This window comes from Dioscorea cayenensis, chromosome 15 (genome assembly GCF_009730915.1).
Source record: "Dioscorea cayenensis subsp. rotundata cultivar TDr96_F1 chromosome 15, TDr96_F1_v2_PseudoChromosome.rev07_lg8_w22 25.fasta, whole genome shotgun sequence".
NCBI lineage: Eukaryota > Viridiplantae > Streptophyta > Magnoliopsida > Dioscoreales > Dioscoreaceae > Dioscorea > Dioscorea cayenensis.
This window is the reverse complement of record NC_052485.1, coordinates 20,951,532-20,967,557: the sequence shown is the minus strand read 5'-3', so window position 1 is coordinate 20,967,557 and position 16,026 is coordinate 20,951,532. Positions and strand designations below refer to the sequence as shown.

At 36.6% G+C, this 16,026-nt stretch overlaps 2 protein-coding genes, 1 long non-coding RNA gene and 1 pseudogene across 3 annotated transcripts; 3 read left to right on the top strand and 1 right to left on the bottom strand.

The window, feature by feature from the left end:
- Nucleotides 1–527: 527 nt before the first annotated feature.
- On the top strand, nt 528–2,362 carry LOC120277001. Its single transcript, XR_005541425.1, has 3 exons — nt 528–581; nt 1,676–1,735; nt 2,286–2,362. It is a non-coding gene; the product is annotated as an uncharacterized LOC120277001 (long non-coding RNA).
- Nucleotides 2,363–2,420: 58 nt separating this feature from the next.
- Nucleotides 2,421–3,266, top strand: LOC120277000 (annotated as a pseudogene).
- Nucleotides 3,267–9,956: 6,690 nt separating this feature from the next.
- LOC120277779 (uncharacterized mitochondrial protein AtMg00810-like) lies at nt 9,957–10,623 on the top strand. The gene is made up of 2 exons (XM_039284620.1): nt 9,957–10,269; nt 10,331–10,623. The coding sequence occupies exons 1-2, from the start codon at nt 9,957–9,959 to the stop codon at nt 10,621–10,623; spliced, it is 606 nt and encodes a 201-aa protein (XP_039140554.1).
- A 252-nt stretch (nt 10,624–10,875) lies between these two features.
- LOC120277778 (tropinone reductase-like 3) lies at nt 10,876–15,939 on the bottom strand. Its single transcript, XM_039284618.1, has 5 exons — nt 15,916–15,939; nt 15,124–15,258; nt 14,900–15,025; nt 12,942–13,043; nt 10,876–11,125 (listed from the first exon to the last, which is right to left on the bottom strand). The coding sequence occupies exons 1-5, from the start codon at nt 15,937–15,939 to the stop codon at nt 10,991–10,993; spliced, it is 522 nt and encodes a 173-aa protein (XP_039140552.1). The 3' UTR covers nt 10,876–10,990.
- Nucleotides 15,940–16,026: the final 87 nt, after the last annotated feature.

Sequence of the window (16,026 nt, the reverse complement as noted above, 5' to 3'; positions counted from 1 at the left end):
TCATGATGATCACTTACTAGGCTAAGATCCCCCTCATTCATGCTACCATGATTGCCCACTCTGAAGCTGAGTGGTTCTGGTGGGTCGACTCTGACGCCGCCATCACTGACATGGACTTCTCTCTCCCTCTCCACAAGTACCAAAACCACAACCTCATCGTTCATGGCTGGCCTTATCTTGTCTACGAGAAACGTAGCTAGACCAGCCTTAACGCAACTGCCAGTGGTCTCTTGACTTCATGGACGTCTGGGCTTCCATTGTAATGTCTGTTTTTTTTTATCTATCTTTGACTGGTTTGACTAGGTGTTTAGTGAGTGGGCCCACTATTTGTTTCATTGCCTTAATTTCCGGATCTTGCCTGATGGTGGATTATTGGTTTTTCCTGTTTTTGATTAGTGGAGGCTTTTTAATTGAGTTTATGGGTTGCTTTTTATAGGTTTAGCTGTGCAACCAATCTTCTTGCTCTCAAACTCTTTTTATCCTTGAAACAACTCAACCTTGGCCGAATTTTTGGTGTCATTTTTCTTTTTCTCTTTATGCTTGGTTTTTTTGAGTGGAACTTGTCACCAACAAGCTTAGAGGTAAGCTTGTTATTTTCTTTAGAATTCTGAGAAGTTATTTGAGCATGTTTTTTTCATGTCATTGAGTGTTTTTTTGGTCATTTTGAATAATTATGAGTAGCATGCTTTTTGTAATTTTTAAGCTTTAAATTCTATGTGTGCATGTTGCAACATAGAGAGGTTTGGAATCTGCAGCCTTATTTTTGTTAAGATTTTTATTTATCTCTCTTGATTTTTGCAAGCTTGTATCTACCAAGGGATGCCTATAATTTAATTATAATATTTGAGTATGCATCTTGTAAGTCTGGTCATGTAAATTAGCATTCATGTTTTGAATTATTTGAATATAGGTTTCCATGTTTGTAAGCTTGACATTGTGAGTATGCAGCCATGTTAAGTTAGTTGATTATATTTTTTTATAAAATTAAACATATGGTCATGCATGTTGGTTTGTCAGCATGTTTCCTTAGTGAAAATCGGCATGATGCATTTGTTTTCTTATTAATTAATTTGGTGAGATGAGCATGCAACTAGAGTGTGTTCTTTTGATACATGTAAACATGATGTCTGCAAGCATGTCTCTTAAACATTGTCCTTTTAATTAAGTTCTTAATCCTGTTGATCATGAGATCTTAAGTTTTAGTTTGGTTTTTAATTGATGTCTTATATATATATATGTGTGTAGTTCAGGTTTTAGAAATTCTTTTTCGTTGAGAATTCATCCATTTCTTGGCTTTTCATGCTAATGTTTAGTTTATTTTAGTTTTACTTTTAAATAAGAAGCTTATTTATAAATGCTTGTGAGTGCATGTTAGAAATATAGATTTATATAATATGAAACATGTGTTAATGATGATTATTAGTTTTGAAAATTTTGATGTGCTGGTGCTTATTTCATAGCCTTCCTGGAGTATATGTATATGTATAGTTGATTTTTTTTTGTTGGCTTAACTCCTTATTTCTCCTGTAAACTTTTAGTTGCTAGTATGTGCATGATTGTTCTGTTGTCTTGCTAGCTTTGAACTCTTTTATTTGTTGAATTAGCTTGAGCTATAGTTGTAATTTAGGCCCGGCCCAAGATTTGTCACCTAAATTAGATTATTCTGTCTGGGTAGATCCATACCGGGCTGTAGTTCGCGGGACTTGGTGAACCCAACTCTGTAGTTCTGAGCCAGGTAGGCTCTTGCACTGTATAATTCCTTATTTCTGGCAATAATTATTATTTAATTATTGCATTGTTTGATAATTTTATTTATTTGCGTGGTATTTATGTTTATTTATTTATTTTCTTATTTGCATTATTTATTCAGTAATTCCTCTGTCTGTATTCCGTATTTTCTGCGGTTTTTAGTACATCTCCATTTCGGCTCGCCCTGACTAGGAGGAGTAAGTCCCTAGCCATGTGCACATGTTTTTTCAGTAGTAGCGCTACCCCCGATCGCGGTCGAAGATCCGGCTACTACTGCTGATATTCTCGCTCGTTCGTTCCCGACTTCATAGTCGAAGATCCGACTCGTCTCTGTTGATTTGCTATTAGCCGGGGAGATGTATTTTGCGTGTTTTTTTCGTGTTTTTTTGGATTATTCCCAAAGATTCTGCGTATTTTTCCAGTATTCGTATGAAGCATGAGCTATTATTCCGCAATATCTCGCTATACCGTTGTTTATCTCGCGATCCCATCTGGGCCCTTGTGGCTCATGCACTCTGTGTATTCTGTTTTCGCAGGAGAAGATCAAGTTTAGGTCTGGGGGGTGTCAGAGAGTCGTATTGTCTGCGTTATCAGTATCTTGTTATTACCCGCTCAGTGAGTGTAAGACTTGTATTCGATTAGTATTTGTAATTTCTGAATCGTTAGGGTTGTATTTGTATTCTGTAGGGCTGCTAAAGTCCGTACTTGTAGTATTTCAGTTTCCAGTATCCTATTTGTGCTTTTGTGTTCTATTCATATCTGCTTGTTAGGGTTGACTCTGACCAGGTTTTTAGCTGAGGCCTTGCACCCAGTGGGGCCCAGTCCCATTGGATGCGGCCGATCTGTCCGCGGGCCCGGCTGTGGGGCTGGGACGTGACATCCATGGGTCCTCAAACCCCAAACTATGAATCATGGGGCAAAACCCTCAAAGCCGAGTTCTCCGACAAGCTCTTCAATGACTCCGATGATCAGTCTGCCCTTGTTTACCTTCTCTTACATGAGAAAAACAAATGGGTTGATAAATGATCAGGGTTACTGGCTAAAGATCATTGGCAAGTTGAACAAGATTGAGGACAAGTATTTGGAGATTGAGAAGAGGTCACCAGAGTTAAGGAAGAGGAAGACAGTGGCGTCGAATGCCAATGCTACTGTAAGGGATAGGTATCTAAGAGAGATGAAGATGAGGTTTGGGAAGGATGGTTGGAGAAGGCCTTTCATAACTCATTTCACAGGGTGTCAACCATGCGCGCAGTGGAGACCATAACAAGAGATGTATTCTGGGGAGAATTGTTGGGAAGGGATGCTCAGAGCCCTTCACTTCTCTGATGATCAGGTCCTCAGAAACTATGAATTTAAGCATGACAAAGTTGTTCGGAATGAGTCTGCCACCGTCCGGCCACTACCTTTTGGGTTCCCGGCCGCTTGATAGAGTAGTTTTGTGCTGCACCATTTTGTGGTAGTTTAAAAATAGTTTGAATTTAAAGTGAGAAATAAAAGTTCAATGAGACAAACGGACTGTGGTTTTGTGTTTGTTTCTTTGCTTTTTCTCTAATATCTTTGCTTTTGGATTTTTTTTTTTTTTTCTTAATTTTGTTATTAATATTAAATAAATGTGGCAAATGAATTTTTTTTAATTAAAGATGATAATTAATGTTTTTAAGTAAAGTTCCCAATAAAAGTGACATTGGAAAGGAAGGTGTGCGTTTATAAAGAAATTAATGGTGAGTTAAAGGGTTAATATTGTGGGATAAATGAGTGAAGAATATGCATGCATGGATGATACATCATTAGCATTTATTATATAATTCCAACAAAGATAATCTTATCATTATATTAATTAATAAAATTATTTAGATATTTTTGTGTTGGAAGTTGGAACTTAACTCAAATTAAATCTTTATGTATCTCGCTATTACAATATGAATTTTTTTAAGTGGTATTTTTAAATGAAAATGTACTGCAAATTTTTAAAAATCAACAGAGGAGAGAATTATGAATATCCACACATATATCATATATCATTTGTATATATTATAATTCCAATTAGGATAATCTTATTGTTATATTAATTAATAAAAATTAATTATATTTTTTGTTGTTTGAACATAACTTAGATTGAATCTTTACGTACATCACTTTTATAATATGATTTTTTAAAGTGATATTCTGAATTGAAAAAAAAATACTTGAAAGACTTATCCATTACGGCATTTGAATATATTATGTTTATTTATAATAAAAACCAATATATAACTCTCTCTAATCCCCTTTATAGTCTTCACTCTTTGTCCCGTGTATCATAATGATTCTTTAAAAATCTATTTTATTATCCATAGACATTCTTTATTCTTCTAATTTAGAGTGTGTTTTAAGAAGTTGGTTTTTTTTTTTTTTTTACAAATAAGTGACAACACTTGCCATTAAGGGATTTAGTACATGTGCCAATAAATTAAGAGACTTTTGGTGTATAAATTTTAATAATAGCTCATTGATAAAGAATTCTAGTACAAATTTCAATTTAATAAGAGTAAAATAAAAATATTATTTGTTTGAAAAAGGACTTAGTAAATAATTTTATTTTTAAGAAAGTTATGAACCTATTTAAAACAGTTAATAATACTTTTAGTTCTTAACAAATTAATTATCACCGGGAACTTATCCTAAATTAAATTTTATTTTAGAAATGATTTGATAGATATTTTATATTAAAAGGGAAAATAATTTATAATTTATAATTTTACAAAGATTCTATGTAAATTCTATTGGATTTCAAAATTGTATTTATATAGTTTAGTGAGATCTTGAATTTATTTAGAAAACCTAACACCGAATTCTGCATCATTCAAATTATTTTATATGAATTATCATTGAATGTTCCTTAAACTTGAAGGCCATGTGCAATTACAAATCGATATTCAAAGAATTTCAACATTGGTTCTCAAGAACATCATCATTTGGAGCTTCTAGAAGGCACTTGAATTATCACCGACATAAGGAAGCTTCATCACCGACTTTATACAACATTATCTTGAAGTCTCCACCAACTAAGGTTCTGTTTGGTTTCAAAATAAAAAAATATGGTATAATTTTATTACGTAGGAAGTGTGATTATTATAAAAATTGTGGTATATTTTATTCTTACTGAATAAGTGTTTGATTAACAAAAAAAAAAAAAATTCAGAGACCTGTCGGTCAGCGACAAGACCGCCGGTGGACCAGCGGCTTTGTCACCGAAGGCCGGCTGGACCACAGGTGGACCGCCGACTTATCACCGGAGGCCGCCCGGACCTCCGACGAGACGCCGAAAGCCGGCAGGGCCGCCAGGACCAGTGGCTAGTGGCTGGATCTAAAAAGAGACTTTTTACCATGACAAAATATTCCTCTTAGTCGAATATTTTTTTTATGTCATAATACTTATATTATGCCATAATTTTATACTCTAAAATAAATATCCAAACAACTAATATGGTATAATTATTAAAAAAAATATTAAATTATGGCATATTATTATACAGATTATGACATAAGTTTGGTCTATCCAAACAGGTCCTAAGCCTTGGTGCTTCTAGATTTCACTAAACTACCGTCTTAGCATTCTAGAAATAAGGGTTTTCTATTGCTAATGTAACCAGACAAGCCAGAGAAAGCTCAGTGAGTGCATAGAGTGAGAGTGAGTACATGGTATTAGTGAGTGCTAGTGAGAGAAAGTGAGAGAGTGGTAGTATAATAGAGTGTAAATTTTTGATGTATTAATAAAATAAGTTCTAAATATTCTCTCTCCATTCAATAATTTTGGTATTAGAATGAGGCTGTCAGGTTAGTTTTGCCAAAATCGATAATGAGTGTCTAAATATATTATCAGGATTTCACTAGTATTGGAAGAACCTCTCCAGTCGGAGTAAGTGGAGTACCGATATTCTGCCAAGGAGGCTTGCAGGACATCAGGCGACCCAAATACAGCTATGGAGCTTGTAGGTACGACTGGTGGTTTAAAGAAGTTAAACAAACACAATTACATAAATTGGAAGGCCTGCATATAGTCTTATCTATAAGGACATGACATATGGGAGGTTGTAGGTGGGTTCGAAATGACTCCACTAGATGTCGTTGTTGAAGAAGCAATGCCATCAGTTGATGCTGGTGACACTAAATTAAAGGAGAAAAAGGCTTTAGCGGTGGAAAAATCAAAAGATGAGGTTCTGCAAAAGTGGCGCATCAAGGTCGGTAAGACAATGTTTGTTCTTAGAATAACTGTTGAAGATGAGCTTTTGGAATATATTAGAAAAGCTACCACACCAAAGATTGCATTGGATACTGTTAGTTCCTCCGGTGTGGTTTGTGGGTATTAAGTAGCACTTAAGCACTCATAGAAGTCTCACACAAATCAATAAAGATAAAGCACACAAACAAACACAAGGAGACACACAACGTTGGTAACCCAGTTCGGCGTCCACTCGCCTACGTCTGGGGGGCCAAGCCCGGAGATAAACAATCCACTAAAAGAGGTAAAAATAGATGAGTACAAACACTTGTCACTCACACTCTCAACAATAAAGATCACTACCTCTCTAGATTGTCTGGTGCTCACACACTCTCCTCAAAGAGTCACTCAAGAGTCACACCTTACAATCTACGAGCAAGGTAACTTATATAGACGCCTCAACGTCCCCAAATATAAGCACATACCTCTTTTTAGAATCTCATGCTACTAATTTAAAAAACTCGCTAAAAATTAGTCAGTTGCAACTCCCTGTTGTAACATAAGTTGCAACATGGCCCCTCGATCACGACTTGACTCGAGTTCGGTTACGCTGCGGACGACCTCAAGACCCATCAACCTCCCGGTCATGCTTAGTCCGAGTCGATGCAGCCCAAATCTCCCGATCCCGATGCACGCAACTAGCCTACCTCCTCGCCTCCTCATCACGCAGTCCCCTCGCAAGGGCGCACGTCCCTGTCGCCTTCCATGAAACTTGCCAAACTTCTCCTAAATTTGGTCTTCAAATATTCTCCAAACTTGATCTTCAATTCACCCAAGTTTGGTCCTCAAATCTTGCTAGTTAATAGACTTCAATGATTCTCATCAAGGATTCTTCAAATCATATCTCCTTCATTCACACCATGAATAGATCTTTCTTTAATTAAGCTCCACCATATTTAATCTTCAATCAAATCACCTAAATATGGTCTTGATATGATCTTGTCTTCAAGTTGTAAGGCATTGCCAAAAATAACTCCACCAAGATCTTTAAGATAGCTTCACCATGATCTTCAAGATATTTGGCTCCATGTTAGAGACTTACTAAAAATAGCTCCATCAAGATCTTCAAGATGTCTGCCTTGCACTCCAAGTCTCCTTGCCATGTCACCATGCTTGCCACATCATCAATTATGCTTTGTCACCTTGGTTGCCACGTCACTTGGTCTAGGTGTCAAATCATGCCAATAACTAGTGCGGTTGCACTAACAGATACTTTTCTCCAAGAAGAATGATGCGCGCCTCTAGTTACTTAAAAGTGAGCTCATGACAATCTTGCAAGGAAGTATGACGATTAGTCAGTACTTCACTAAGGTAAAATTACTATACAGCGAGATTGCTCAGGTAGCCCCTAAAGAGAAGATCAGTGATCATCGAATGAGTAGGATAATTATTAATAACCTTAAACTTGAATACAACGGCTTTATGGCTACTATCCAAGGCTGGCCAACTCAACCAACATTGTTGGAGTTGGAGAGTATGCTCACCAATCAGGAAGTATTAGTCAAGCAAATGGTTGGTGTTTTCCTAAAGCAAGAGAAGAAGGCACTGTTCAACCGTAGAAGGAAGGATCAATTCAACCCAAACCAAAAACCTGCAACAAAAGACAGGACAGCACACCAAAGAAAGTCAAAGGAAAAGACTAACTTTTCAGGAGGGCTTGTAGTCAAAGGAGTAGCAACACCCGTCCATCTAAAGAAGATAGTAGTCGAGATGATCGTTGCTACAATTGCGAGAAGAAAAGGCACTATGAAAGAGGTTGTTGGTACAAGAAGAAAGGCCAAGGGAATACACAACATCAAGAAGCTTCCAAGGAGCCAGTCATCAAAGGTATGACAGTGAAGATGAGTGGGACGTTAAAGCAGCATTTGCAGTTGTAAACAATGAAATGAAGGAACAAGAAGTGGCTTTAACAGCAGTATCAAGGAGTGGGAGAATAAACTATAAGAATGACTTGATCATTGACTCTAGTTGCTCCAACCACATGACTAGTGACATCAAGAAATCGGAGGACCTTGAGAAGTACAAAGGAAGCAGGTGATTGTAACAACTAATAACTCCAAGTTATCCATCACACATATTGGTAAGACATTAATCTCTCTATGCTTCAATCTAGATCAAATTAAGTTTCAGGGAGTCTATCATGTTCTATGTATGAAGAAAAACATGTTGCCAGTTTCACAACTAACAGCACAAGGAAATTATGTGCTATTCGTTCCATAGGGAGTTAAGGTGTACCGCAATGTAAAGGTGTCAGGCACACCAGTAATAAAAGGCTACAAATTGGACTTTATCTATATGATGTCGACGTAATCAACCTATGTGGATAAGACCCAGAAGAACGAGACATCTAGTCTCTGGCACGCACGATTGGGGCATGTGAGCTATCACAAGCTAAAGATAATGATCGAGAGGTCAATGGTCAAAGGCTTGTCCAACATAGAAGTACAGACTAACACGGTTTGCATGGGGTGCCAATTCGGTAAGTCTCACCAACTTCCTTTAAAAAATCTAAATATAGAGCGAAGGAGCCTTTGGAGCTGGTACACTCTGACGTATTTGTCCTAGTCAAACAAGCATCAATAAGTGGTACCAAATACATAATAATCTTTATCGACGACTTCTAAAGATACTCATGGGTATTTTTCATGAAGAAAAATTTGAAGCATTATCCAAATTTAAAAACTTCAAGGAAAAGGCAGAAAGTGAGCTCGAATCCAGAGACAACTAACTTGCCCTAACACTCCACAACAAAATGGCGTAGATGAAAGAAAGAATCGCCATATTGCAGAAGTATTCCGAAGCATGTTGTATACCAAGAATGTGCCAGGAAGGTTTTAGGCCGAATGCATGAGAACAACAACTCACATTTTCAACCAGTTTTCTCAGGAGAAGATGGGTTTCGTCTCTCCATTCCAAAGACTATGGAAGATTAAACCTACATTAAGCCACTTCAAGATCTTTGGATGTGTGTGCCATGTCTTTGTACCTGATTACCTCAAAACCAAGTTCGATAAGAAGGCGGTACAGTGTTTCTTTGTTGTCTATGACGATGAGCGTAAAGGATGAAGGTATTGTGATCCAGTGACCGGGCGCATCCATACATCAAGGAATATAGTCTTTGATGAAGCCTCACCTTGGTGGCCTTCAATAGACTCAGTCTAACCAAATATCAAGGAGACTGAGACAATGGTAGAAGAAGAGTTATAAGACCAAGCTCAAGAGGTTCCAATAAATAAATAAGAAGAAAGTCCAAGATCATCAGTGACCAAGAGTCCATGGAAGACAGGAGTTTATGGTGAAGCTGAAGAAGACTCCGCATTTTTTCCAGAAGAAATGCCTCCACCCTTAAGGAGATCATCCAGAGTAAGGCATCTCAATCCTAAGTATACAAATGTTGCACTAATCATGGAAGTTGAAGAACCAACAACTTATCAAGAGGCAGTCAAAAGTGATAAATGGAGGAAGGCAATGGAGGAAGAGATAACAGCTCTCAAGCAAAATCAGATGTGGGAGTTGGTGCCAAAGCCAGAAGAAGCAAAACCAAGAGCAGATGAAACAGTCGAAAGATACAAAGCTTGACTCGTGGCATGAGGATTCTCACAACAGTATGGAATAGACTATGATGAGACATTTAGTCCAGTAGAAAAGCTCACAATAGTACGAGTACTACTAGCTCTAGCAGTAAGCAAAATTTGGAAGTTTTGGAAGATGGATGTGAAGAATGTCTTCCTACATGGAGAGTTTAATTGAGACATCAACATGGAGCAACCACAAGGATTTGAGAGCAAGGCTCATCCAGAGTATGTATGCAAGCTCAAAAAGGCATTATATGGCTTGAAGCATGCTCCAAGAGCATGGATAGGAAAATTGCATAGTTTCTTGTACAAATAGCTATAGGTTGACATCATCAAATTCAAGCCTATTCGTCAAACACACAGGAGGCAAGATGGCCATAGTCCTAGTGTACGTTGATAACCTCATCTTAACCGGAGATCTCACTGAAAAAATCCAACACACGAAGGACAATCTTTCAATCCGGTCCCAAATGAAGGAGCTTGAAGAATTGAAGCATTTCCTAAGGCTTGAAGTTGAGAAGACAAAGGAAGATATGTTCCTTTGTCAACAAAAGTATGCAAAGAATCTATTAGAGACATGGAATGCTGGAATGCAAGCTACTGTCTACACCAATGACACCAAACATCAAGCTTCGTACTGGAGAATGGAAACAACTGGAAGATTCACGGATGTATCAACAACTGGTAGGTAGCCTTATCTATCTAACTATTACTCGACCTGACTTGGCATATGCAATTGGAGTAGCAAGTTGCTACATGCAAATTCCCAAGAAGCCACACTTGGAAGTAGTTCGACGGATACTTCGATACCTAAAAGGAACTGTAGATTACGGTATTCTATATCGTAAAGGTGAAGGATGCCAAGTAACTAGATATTGTGACGCAGATTACACTGGAGATTGTGACACAAGACGGTTAACGGCATGTTACTTCTTCAACTTAGGATCAGGAGCAGTGTCATGGTGTAGCAAGAGGCAACCTATTGTATCTCTCTCCACAACAGAAACAAAATATAAAGCGGCAGCTATGACAGCATAAGAAAGCATGTGGTTGATGCAATTGCTGAGAGATCTTCACCAACTAATTGAACAAGCACCACTTCATTGTGGTAATAGGTCAGCAGTGTGTCTAGCTGAAAATCTAATGTTTCATGCTAGAACCAAGCATATTGAGGTATGCTACCACTTCGTAAGAGAAAAAAGTGCTGCAAGGTGAGATTCACATGAAGTTGACACCCACATAAGAGCAAATTGTTGATATCTTCACTAAAAGTCTCAGCACAAAGAAATTTAAAGATTTACATGCACAACTAGGAATACTGAGAAAAGCATCAATTCAAGGGAAATCGGTGTTGAGGGGAGGAATGAAGAACATCATCATTCGGAGCTTCTAGAAGGCACTTGAATCATCGCCAATATAAGGAAGCTTTATCACCGACTTTATACAGCATTATCTTGAAGTCAGCACCAACCAAGCCTTGATGCTTCCAGATTCCACTAAACGACCGACTTAGCACCCTATAAATAAGGTTCTCCCGTTGCTAACATAACCATACAAGCCAAAGCAAGCCAAGTGAGTGCATAGAGTGAGAGTGAGTGCATAGTGTGAGTGAGTGCTAGTGAGAGAGTGGTAGTATAATAGAGTGTAAATTTTTGAAGTATTAATAAAATTAAGTTCTAGATATTCTCTCCACTCAACAGGTTCATTTATTTATTTTTAATAATATCCTCAAAGCATAATCATTGAACATAAACAAAAAATTGAAGATTGTACTTGGCGGATTGCTTATGTTTCAAACGTTGAGCAGTGTAATTTTTCTGATCAACTGTGTTCTCGTTTGTGAAATGTTGCTTTGCTTTGTGACAGCTTTTTCCCTAATTGAGCAAAGTTAATTGAGGAAGAACTTGGTGGGTTTTTTAGTAGTTGCGGACATGTAAGTTTCTCCAATTGCAAAAGCTACTTGTTTTTCAATGTTGAAAGCAGTACTAGTAAAGCATCTATAAGAAGCTAGTTTACAATACTTTTATTGTCATGAGATTGTATGTATTGCTTTTTGAGAATAATATGAATTCAGAGATCCTGTGTACATAAAAGTTGGGAGGCCGATGAGACGGACTATTAAGATTTATTCAGTATTATGTTTTCTTGTCTTAGCTTGTAGGATTCTCTTGATTATGAGTTCATAGAGTTGTTTATTTAGGCAATTGGTGTTAAGGGGTTGATCTAAATGGAGCTAATTAAGGTTGTCTCATGTTTGTTTAGAAGTTCCTTTTGTGCTTTGCTTGCTTGCATATGTAAAACAGTTTCCAATACATGCTGAACATGAGCTACTTGGCAAGTGGTCTTGGTTAGGTTCTTTCAAAGCTAATAGAAAGATGGGGAGATTCAAATAAAGAACTAGTTTTAATTAAACATACTTTCTAACAACCCACTGTATATATATATATATATATATATATATATATATATATATGTATATTTTTAACTAAAATAAAGTATAACATAAATCGTCACTAACTCAAGGCTAAACCAAACTGCTTGATTACTCCATGAGCTTACAAGATTAAATTAAAGTTTTTAATATATCCAAGCAACAATTAATTTGAACATGAACATCTTCCCACTCTTCAAAACCCATCATTTGCTGTTTTGGTGTCTGAAGAAAAAATCAATATGTGGGTCATCTCTACACTTGGCATTTTTAGCAGTGCTAATATGTTGAGGCCTATCAAATGATTCAAATGAAATAATTGATACAATCGCATCATACAAAATATGTCTGTTCTTCCTCTATGCATATACTTTGATTTCTGCAACTGAAAAGTTGTGGGAGCTTAGGATTGAACAAAAACTCAATGTTTTGTTCCTCTATGCATTTTTCATTTATTGCCTAGTGGTTATCAATCTTCTCTACAGTTTCATATAGTTTGCCAGTGAATCCAAGAGATGATTAGTGTTAGGAAGGCAAGAAGTATGTCTACCAAATCTTTGTTCAACTTCAGCAAGCAAAACTCAGTTGGTTGCAGTGTCTACTAGAATGCAAAGTGCTAGTGTATTGGTTTTCACCATGGCTGGTAAGAGGTGAATGCAGAGAAGGATAATGAGGTCTTTGAGGCACAAGCATGTTATCTTATAGAAGATGTATGCATACAATTTCTTATAAATATTCATGATGCAGTGAATAAATAGAGTGTGCTTGCTGAAGCTGAAGAAGATTTTGTTGCTATAATATTGCTTGGCTTTCTGACACTGCCTTTTGGGAACCATAATGTGTCTCATGGCCAAGCAATCATACCTTTTACCTATGAGAAACTATTGATTGAGTCATAAACAAGATTATAGATAGAATCACTTACAACTGTTTTGGTTCTTGTGATGAAATCGGCAAAATGAGTGGGTACAAACCTAGGAGCTATGCAGTTAACGCGAATGTCGGGACTCATCTCAGCTGCAAGGGCCTGCAAACACGCAAGTCACAACTTTGAGCATAAATGAAATGGCATAATAGCAGTGTCTTTCAGATGTATTTCACACAATGATCACAACTTTTCCCCACCAGTTCTTCATAATTATCCAATTAAGTGAGTAATAGTTGAAAAACTTTGGTAGTATAATATGCATCCCTTCGAATATTTTAAGGAAGTCATCACAAATAGTGGGCAAATAAAGTAGAAAAAAAGATGGAAAGATGAGAGTTGATTGGTAGTTGATATTGATCATAAGATATTGAGTCTCACTAGCTCTGTATAAGGTTACAATTTCATGATCAAGTAATTTATAAGGTTATTGAATAAGTAATAGGGTAATTAGTACTACAGTTTCCCTTCACCAAATTGTTGCACCACTTGAAACATGATAATCAAAAGGGTAATATTGCTCCCTCAGTTTTCTGTATTACTACTAGCAGAGTTGGTAGTTCAAATTTTGATCTCTGCATTGCCTTAGTGAACATATCAGCAACTTATTATTCTTCAGCGTTTCGTTGTTGAATCAAGAACAAGGCTTACTTGAAAAATTAGAATTAAGAAGTACTAATTAGAGAAGTTACTAATTCCAGGAAACGGCTGAAGTACAGCAACACTGAAGAATTAATTTTGATAATATTCACTAAGCCATTGCAAACATCAAAATTTGAAAAACTCCAAACTGCAGTCTCAGTAATATCAAGAAAAGGACTGAGCGCTAAAATTAAACCCCCTCTAAGTGTTAATCCTTGAAGAAGTTTTAAAAATTTTGCCATGAAGTTTTTGTATAACTTGTGAAGAAGAAAGTGCATTACTTAAGAAGGCTTTTAAAATACCTAAACATTAAATTTTAACCTCCATACATATCATTAATGAGGTTCAGTATTGTACCAATCAATATACAATCTGGAATTTTAGTTTTCGGAAGTCTGGCAAATATTAAAATGGGACAAAATTGGAAAAAACTGATAGCAAGGAGAGTGTTAGATTGATGGTTGATGATATTGATTGTTAGAATATTGCCTCAATAGCTCTATATATAGAGGTTATGACTTCATGGTTAAGTAATCTAAATGCTTGAAGCTATTTTACTATACTTTCTTCACTAAATTATTGAAACTTTTTCACTAAGTAGCTATTAGAAAGGCGTAATTTTAACAAATTTTCTATCTCCAGGCACAAACTTACTTGTACCCACTACATAATCGAAAACAACAATTTACAAGATAACAATATATATATATATATATATATATATATATATTATTGTTAGTTGTGATGGACACAACATGTGAAATCAAATCTGAATGACATAATCTGCAATCCAATTTTTGTTGCCATCCATGGAGGGCAAAAACTTCATTTGGCTGAATGAGGAAGAAACTAAAGTTTCCTTATTTTTTATCCATCCATCCTCAACAAAATTGGTTAGCCACCTTGTTGAAAAAAACATCAACAAGTCCTCGGAGAAAAGTTAACAAAGATCCTGCAGGAGAAGGATCTTCTCTTTAGGGGGAGGAAGGCAGAGGATGGCTCCTCTTTAGGGGGAGGAAGGCAGAGGATGGCTCCTATTCATCTTTATAAACTTACAATGCATTTGATCCCCTCAACCATATATCCTAACTTCAAGACACTATGGTTCATGTTTGGGTTTCATCCTGCTCATGAGGACCCCAGGATGGTGAGGACAAAGGCCATGATTTCAAGTCAGAGAATACAAAGTCCATGATAGGTCTGAAGAAACAATATCTTTTGAGGGTGCCATGGACAGAAACTCACAAAGCATTTCCATATACTCTTGTGCTACAACTAACAGTTCAGGATGGCAAATAAACTGCTAGATAAAGTACCTCCGTAAGCCCAAGAAGAGCTGTCTTTGTGACACCATACATGGCCATTTTTGCAGGTGGAAAATAACCTCCAATTGAAGATATTAGAATAACAGATGATCCCTTTTTCAAGGGGGGAGCAGCAACCTAAATAAAACAAGCTAGAGTTGAAAAAAAGCTCTAACAATAAGATGTAACTACAAATCCCAGCAATTAAATGGCTGCAATTAGACATTAATCAATACCTGCAGAAGAAGAATAACTGCTTTAACATTAACTTCCCAGAGTTTATCAAGAACCTGCTCTTGGGAATCCAAAATGTTATCCACTATTGGATTAACTGCCACGTTTGACACAAAAATATCTATGTGACCATATGCCTGCAGTGGAGCCACAATATAATTAGTAATATATCTTATGCAAATACAAATCAACAAAGCTAGAATGATTGACATAGGATTACATCATCCTTCACAAAAGATTACTGCAGAGTAGCATTGCTTAGGATTAACTTTCTTTCCGCATAACTTTTAGTCAGATGCATGGTTTTTAAGATCATAGCCTTGCAAATAAGTCTTTCCTTCTCTATCAACCTCTTCAAGGAACAGATTCAATTACCAGATGATGGACTGGCACTTACTTAAGCGGCCTAAGCATCTAGACCAGTTGCAAGAAAAAGGACAAAAAAAACATCATCGAAAATTTCACCACATGTTCAACATAAATCCATCCATAATGCATGCTAACAAATTGTTGAACAGATGTATTTTACTAAATGGCAACCAGGAACTGATTAAACCATTTGCAGATTCACACAGGGTTGCAAAAGACATATCTGCCTGCAAACTTGCACATGAGCACACAAACAGAAGCACATCAACATTACTCTATTCAAGACAGAGGAAGAAAGTTCATAGTAATTTGATTCTTTTAAACAAAAACAAATTTCTCAAACTTGAATACAATGACAAAATTACTGAACAAATGAAAAAGCAGTGCTAGATTGATACCTGTCTTCTTGAACTTCAACTCATCACCTTCTCATGAACACACGGATGCATGCCAGGCCGGCCCTGATCCTACACCTATCATTGTGTTTCCATTCATTAGCTTCTAAAGGTAAACCATATATAGAAGAAAAACATCAA

Bases quoted from the DNA above. Each gene is read 5' to 3' on its own strand.
- LOC120277779 (XM_039284620.1), top strand. From the start codon at position 9,957: ATGGCCATAGTCCTAGTGTACGTTGATAACCTCATCTTAACCGGAGAT. The intron at 10,270-10,330 runs GTAGGTAGCCTT...CAATTGGAGTAG, and splicing joins CACGGATGTATCAACAACTG to CAAGTTGCTACATGCAAATT.
- LOC120277778 (XM_039284618.1), bottom strand. From the start codon at position 15,939: ATGCATCCGTGTGTTCATGAGAAG. The intron at 15,026-15,123 runs GTATTGATTAAT...TGTTTTATTTAG, and splicing joins CAGTTATTCTTCTTCTGCAG to GTTGCTGCTCCCCCCTTGAA. The intron at 13,044-14,899 runs GTACTTTATCTA...GCGTGTTTGCAG, and splicing joins CTCTTCTTGGGCTTACGGAG to GCCCTTGCAGCTGAGATGAG.